General features: G+C 33.3%; 2 protein-coding genes across 2 annotated transcripts; one reads left to right on the plus strand and one right to left on the minus strand.

Moving 5' to 3' along the window:
- Positions 1-340: 340 nt before the first annotated feature.
- LOC108558646 (myosin regulatory light chain 2-like) lies at positions 341-1499 on the plus strand. Its single transcript, XM_017915627.1, is given in 3 exon segments — positions 341-444; positions 818-1022; positions 1025-1499. Coding segments are annotated over 3 exon segments (609 nt in total). The 5' UTR covers positions 341-441; the 3' UTR covers positions 1426-1499.
- A 144-nt stretch (positions 1500-1643) lies between these two features.
- On the minus strand, positions 1644-5150 carry LOC108558644 (proline synthase co-transcribed bacterial homolog protein). Its single transcript, XM_017915626.1, has 4 exons — positions 4955-5150; positions 3549-3909; positions 2002-2252; positions 1644-1936 (listed from the first exon to the last, which is right to left on the minus strand). Exons 1-4 carry the CDS (start codon positions 5042-5044, stop codon positions 1865-1867), a joined length of 774 nt encoding a protein of 257 aa, XP_017771115.1. The 5' UTR covers positions 5045-5150; the 3' UTR covers positions 1644-1864.
- Positions 5151-7093: the final 1943 nt, after the last annotated feature.

Raw genomic sequence — 7093 nt, forward strand, 5'->3', positions numbered from 1 at the left:
CGACGTTTTTTCATTTTCAGTTTTTCTTGAATTTCATGTTACAGAATGTTAGTTTGAGTCATCTCAATTAAATTTAGACATTTGTCAAATGACCGCCACAAATCATGCACCAATTAAAGTTATTATAATGTACCGAATAATATGAGTATGATTTTATGTAATTTGGTAAATTCCTAATATCGGTGGCACGAGCGACGATGTTCCTTGATGTTTGCTCAACATACTCATACACTATATAGTATTTCATTCTGTTCGTTTCGCCCGTCCGCCCGTTCCAAATCTATTCTAAGCGTACTCCTATATAAGGCGCCCGGGTAAATGTTAAATGGTTTTCAGTTGCGGAGAGGTGGCGGCAGATTTTCATATTTAAGCAGAGGTTTGCAACATCGTCAGTCAGTCCAGGGTGTAACTTGGTGAAGAGCATTACATCTTAGAGACAAAATGGTAAGTACAGTGAGAGAGAACCAACAACCAACATATATATATAGTACAAGTGCAGCAGTGATATCTCATCTTAATTAATAATTATCATATTCAATTTGTTAAATTTATCTAAATTATTCGTGCCGTGATTACAAAAAAAACACATATTATTGCATAAAGGAAGGATTATTATAAACTAAAGGATAATTGCATCACAATTCGAACAAATATTCGGTTATTTGATGATGATATAATTAGATCTGGGCTATTTCGAGCTGCACTCTATATTTGGTGCGGTGCCAATGGCGACCAGCTTCGGTGAATCGTAGCTGGCTGCTGCTGTTGCTATAGCAATATCATTTGTTAATCTTCTTCGATTGTTTAACTTTGACAGGCGGATAAGGAAAAGAAGGTCAAGAAGAAGAAGAAGGAAGAAGCGCCAGCTGACGCTGCGCCCGCCGCGGAAACCAGAACCTCCAGCAAGGGCTCCTCCAAGAGCTCCTCGAAGAAGGCCAAGCGCTCCGGTTCGAATGTCTTCTCCATGTTCTCCCAGACTCAGGTCGCCGAGTTCAAGGAAGCCTTCCAGCTGATGGACCACGACAAGACGGTATCATCAGCAAGAGCGACCTCAGGGCCACCATGGACGCCGTCGGCAAACTGTCCAACGAGAAGGAACTGGACGAGATGATCAACGAGGCGCCGGGACCGATCAACTTCACCCAATGGCTGTCACTCTTCGCCATCCGCATGCAGGACTCCGGCGGCTCCGACGAAGATGATGTCGTCATCGCCGCATTCAAATCCTTCGACACCGAAGGCACCATCGACTCCGAAGTGTTCAGGCACGCCCTCATGACCTGGGGAGACAAGTTCAACGCGAAGGAGGTCGACGATGCGTTCGACGCGATGGAAATCGACGACAACGGCAAAATCGACACCGCCGCCCTCATCACCATGCTCACCGGCACCGAAGAGGACGCAGAAGGTGGCGAAGCCGCTTAAACAACAACAACAACAAATCCATTTATTACTCGCACATTTTACAACAATGTAAACTATATATTAAAGAAAAAAACAAAAAAAAAAAAACAATATTTATTGTATTTTATCATATTATTCATCCGGTTTGCCAACAGCAAACTCACTCATCGTACAAACAACTGAAATCTTGTTATAACAACAACAACATCATCTCCTAGGTGATTACAAGTATGCGCTAAACAAAAGCGCATTTCACGAAGCAAGAGTTGATCATACTTCATACATATAATGTTATACAGCGTCACGCCGCAACAACAACAAGCGACGCTTCTATTTTCAAATAAATCATTAATTTTATTACAAAATCAATCTTTTCTTTCCTCCAATCATCACCCAAAATAATCAAGGAATTGGAAACAAACGAATTCAACAGTTATGTACAACGTTTATTACATATAATTCATTTGTCGTTGTAGTTCCTGTGGCCGAAGATCGAGCTTCCCACACGAACGTTGCCGCTTCCCAAATCGATCTAAAAATTGAATTGAAAATTAATCGTAATTAATTTAGTGATCGAGTGTTGTTAGTATTGATTACAGCGTGCTCGAAATCGTCGGACATTCCCATCGATAGTTCCATTGCGACGTGATCGATTCCCAGATGATCGCACAGAGCCGCCCGACATTCGATCAGGCCGAGAAAATCTGGATTCGGTGGAGCTCCCTCGTCCCGCCAATTATAACCGAAGCGGCCTATGGTCATGAGGCCGACCAACTCTAAATTCGGACACTTCTCGATCACGTGCGTTCCGAAGCCGTTCACCGTTCCTGGATCAGCTCCAGACTTCTCTGAAACAGAAACAAATGTTAAGAATTTGTTATTTTGTTTCTATAGCAATATAAACGAATTTTGTTTTTATTTGTTCCGTTCATTTGTTTCTTAAAATAAAGGAAATATAATAAACAACATTTTGTTTTATTCATTTGTTTATTAACAAAATTTGTGTTTATTTGTTTTGTTCGTTTGTTTCTTGAAACAAAATATTTGTACAGATTTTATTTTGTTAAATTAAAACAAAATTCGTTTTGTGCGTTTGTTTCTCAAACATAAAATAATAAAAACAAAAAATAAACAAACTTTGTTTTGTTAAATTGTTTCTACAACATCAAATATGAAAAACAAAAACAGCTTATCAAAATTTGTTTTATTAAGTTGTTTTGTTTCATTTATCAATTAAAACAAAAAGAATATTAACAGATTTTGTTTTTATTTGTTTTGTTCGTTTTTGTTTCTTGAAACAAAATATTTGTACACATTTTGTTTTGTTAATTTAAAACAAAATTCGTTTTGTGCATTTGTTTCTTAAACATAAAATAATAAAAACAAAAAATAAACAAACTTTGTTTTGTTAAATTGTTTCTACAACATCAGATATAAAAAACAAAAACGAGCATAAACAAAATGATAAGAATTTGTTATTTTGTTAATTTGTTTCTATAGCAATATATACGAATTTTGTTTTTATTTGTTCTGTTCATTTGTTTCTTAAAATAAAGGAAATATAAACAATATTTTGTTTTATTCATTTGTTTCATTTATCAATTAAAACAAAAGAATATCAAAAAAATTTGATTTTATTTGTTTTGTTCGTTTGTTTTTTTGAAACATAATTTGTTTTTGTTAAATTGTTTCTAAAACATCAGATATACAACAGTTGTTTCTTAAAAAAACAAAAACAGCATAAACAAAATTCGTTTTATTAAGTTTGTTTTGTTTCATTTATCAATTAAAACAAAAGAATATTAACAGATTTTGTTTTTATTTGTTTTGTTCGTTTGTTTCTTGAAACAAAATATATGTACACATTTTTTGTTAATTTAAAACAAAATTCGTTTTATGCATTTGTTTCTGAAACATAAAATAATAAAAACAAAAAATAAACAAACTTTGTTTTTGTTAAATTGTTTCTAAAACATCAGATATACAACAGTTGTTTCTTAAAAAAAAACAAAAACGAGCATAAAAAAAAATTGTTTCCATATATTTCATTTGTTTTTGTTTTGTTTCTAAAAACAAAATGTTGTTTCTCTATAACAACTTTGTTCATTTATTTCTGAAAACAAAAGACAAATAATTAAACTCACCTTGTTCTCCGCTCGTGTTCACCTGAATCATGATCTTCATCCTGTGATCCGACTCCGTGCGAATCTTCTGCCAATTCTTGTTCAGCAGATCCGCGAGTTCGACGCTATCCACCGTTTCGATCATGTACAGATTCGGCGTTTTCAGCAGCTTGTTGACCTTGTTGTTCTGCAGATGACCGATGAAGTGCCACCTGATCTCCTTGCATTTCGACAGAATCTCCTCATTGATGCCCTTCTCGGACAACTCCTTCACGTAGTTCTCTCCGAAGTCCCTTTGTCCCTCATCGTAGCAATCCACGATCATCTCAGCAGGTTTCGTCTTGCTGACTGCAACGAGATTCGCCTTAACATTCTGCAATTCCTGGAAAAAAAGAAAAGAGGAATAAAGAATTAGTAAAAATCAATATGATATTAGTAAATAGATTTCACGTTTTGGAACAAAGTATAAATAGAAAAAAAAAAGAGAAATGATGTCTTTAAAAAATCAAATATCTACGACGCAATATTTGTAAGTTTAAATTTAGATTTAGATATAAACATATGTATATAATTAGTTTATCTCTAAAAATAGTAAATGTGTTGTTAATAGCAACAGTTATATAATTAAACATGTTGTTGCTATAGTAACAAATAATACAGATACCCGGAGAGGCAACTGATATGACATACTAATATTACTTGTTCACTTAACTAAAATGCATTAGTTCTATTTTTCCATGTTATCAGTAATTGATGTGTACAATGAGTTGCATAAGAAAATTTGGATAATTTAAAAGAAAAAAGTGTAACGGACACACATCTCATTCTATCATAAACAATTTACTAAATTATAAATCAATGAAATATTAAATATTGAAGCAATTGAGCATTAAATATTTTGTTCATATTATCTATAAGTGAATTGGGTTGCATACATTGTATTTTGTAATAGCTGCCCGAGTCCAATTAGAACATACAGTTTGAATATAATAAAAAGTATTAAAGATATTTGAATAATATAACAATAAATTATTTATGGTGTACTGCTATATAATGTTCGATTAAGTATATTACAAATCGATGGGAATAAAATATTTAAATATAAAAGTTACCCGAGTAATGAATACATAAACAATAGTAACAAGACCAATTGACTAAAATGTAAATTACTATTAACAATCTTTATTGTAGTTTTCAATAAATAATATAACTTAAGTGTTATTAAAGTTGCCTATGCAAATAATAAATGTAACAACCAATAAAATCATTAACAACTGAATTCAACGCTAATTATCAATGATAAATAAGTATTAAATTAAAACTAAACAATGTATTGAACTGTCAAAAAAAACAAACGCATGGACATAAAATAATCGAGTGCACCGAGAAACAAAGTGCATCGAATTCGGTTGCTATTGGAAACTTACGGGTTTACGTTTCTGGCAAGCCGCCTCGATTCTATTTCGAACGATCCTCAGACCCTGCTTAACGTCGACGTCCATCATCGTCTTCAACATAACCTTCAATCACTGAAACAAACAAACGAATTACGCTATCAACTATTTAAACAATTGAAAACGCTGCGTATCATCTCGACGAGCGTCGTGCAACTGAAGACAGAGGGCGACGCAATGTCATATCGAGCGAGCGGGCGAACGTCAATCTGGTTCGTCTCGTTACCGCCAGATGGCGCTGCGCGTATCGAATTTAAATTGATTTGCAAAAAATCTTAATTGCTATTGAAAAATGTTAATTGTCGTTTTCTTTTATTAAATAATATGTTTATATTTGATAAAATGTAATAAGAAAAAATAATAAAATCGCCATAATTCTGTTATTAATTAACATTAAGTAATACAAATTATATCAAAAGATGCGTAAATAAAAACTGCTTCTTATGTACAAATAAAATGTTTAATAAGTTTAACAATTTCTGTTATATTTAAAAAAAAATCAATTATTAAAACAATTTAAAAGAAAGGCCTACTAATTATAATTATTATGTTGTCTGAAAGCTGCAACTGTAGAAAATCAATTTATCACAAAATTATAGCTTCCAATTTGCAATTATGTAAAAATTTGATGATCGATTGCGCCCTTATTAAATGCGTTTAATAAATGTATGTTTATTTATTTATATTGTTCGTGCATAAATCATCATCAATCTATGGGAATCGAGTCGCAATTTGTATTCAAATTATTTTAATTAATTAACAACAACAACAACAATATTTATAATCCGCGATAATGCAACGCGTTTACGAACGTGATGTTTGCACAAACCGTCGGATGTTCAAGCGAATTTCAAATAATGTAATTTTATCGTTTTTTTTTGCATCACAATTATTAGTTGTCAAATTTGTTTTGACAGTTTTAAGGTTAGAATTTTAGAACTTTGACATATGACAGTTGACTGTTGACAGTTGACTTAAACAAATCAATTTTAGTAAAACGTTGTGCAAAACCGCCAGAAATTAATTGTTTTGTGTTTTATTGCATAATTTTTATTGCTTGTTTTTTTTGTTGTCGTTGTGTCGTTTTCGCATTTAAAATCGCAGCACAATAGGCGACGATAAATAATAATTAACGGACCGCGAATTATTCATCGCGGTCGGCCATTTTATCGTGCCCTCCCCCTTCGACGCCGTTGTTCCGCTGTTTCTTTCCATTTAATTTGCGGAGCGCATTTGTTTTTTGTTTTGCTTTTGTTTTTGGAGGTCATTCCGCATTGTCCCCGCTTCACAGATTATTAATTTCGTTAATTACAGTTCACGCGAATTACAAATGCAGCAATAAAACGACGTTTCGTGACTTGAATTATACAAAGTTTTTTAATTTACTTTTCGTTGCGTCACTAAAAAACACATTGATTTGAAGTTTGACGTTGCACAGGTTATCTTACGTCAAACAATTTGACGTTTAATTTGACAGGTACATCGAAATCAAGGAGGTTGTTTTTCCAAATAGAAACAACTGTCTTAAGTAGATTTCAGCAAGTTTAAGAGCGTAATTTTCCATCGAAACTGTTTACTTTAGAGCGCGGAATTGGGAACGTCCGAAAATAAGCGTATTTACGTAAGGGATGCGTTGTTTACGAATTAAATGGATCAAATTGCGTGGAAATAATCGGTTTAGTGTTTTGCGTCTCGTTTGATAGTTAGTAAGTGAGTAAGCAAACCCGAAATAAAGCACTTAGTTGGAGCGTTGACTGAGCTACTAAATGGGTGCAATATCTGCGACGATTTCCCCATTAATAAACGTAAACTGAAAGGGGAAGGTTAAAATCGACTCATCAACTAATAAATAATAAGAAAGCGTGTGTATATTTAGCGAATTTTCCGCAGCTGCATTGAAAAATAAAAAAAACAGAGAATTTCCATAAACAAATAAGAATTTTAAGGGCCTCCAGAAAGAGCTGTTTAAAAATAAATCAAGTAAACACGTCTATTCATAACTAATAAGTTGTCTTATTGCTAATTCATCGCCTAATTAGGCGTTAAAGAAGCGAAGATAACAATTGTTATTTCAATGTGATGTTGCTTTTTAAAGTCGAGGCGCATAATCTT

The sequence above is a fragment of the Nicrophorus vespilloides genome, unplaced genomic scaffold, assembly GCF_001412225.1.
Source record: "Nicrophorus vespilloides isolate i.1.1-1 unplaced genomic scaffold, Nicve_v1.0, whole genome shotgun sequence".
In the NCBI taxonomy this organism is placed as follows: domain Eukaryota; kingdom Metazoa; phylum Arthropoda; class Insecta; order Coleoptera; family Silphidae; genus Nicrophorus; species Nicrophorus vespilloides.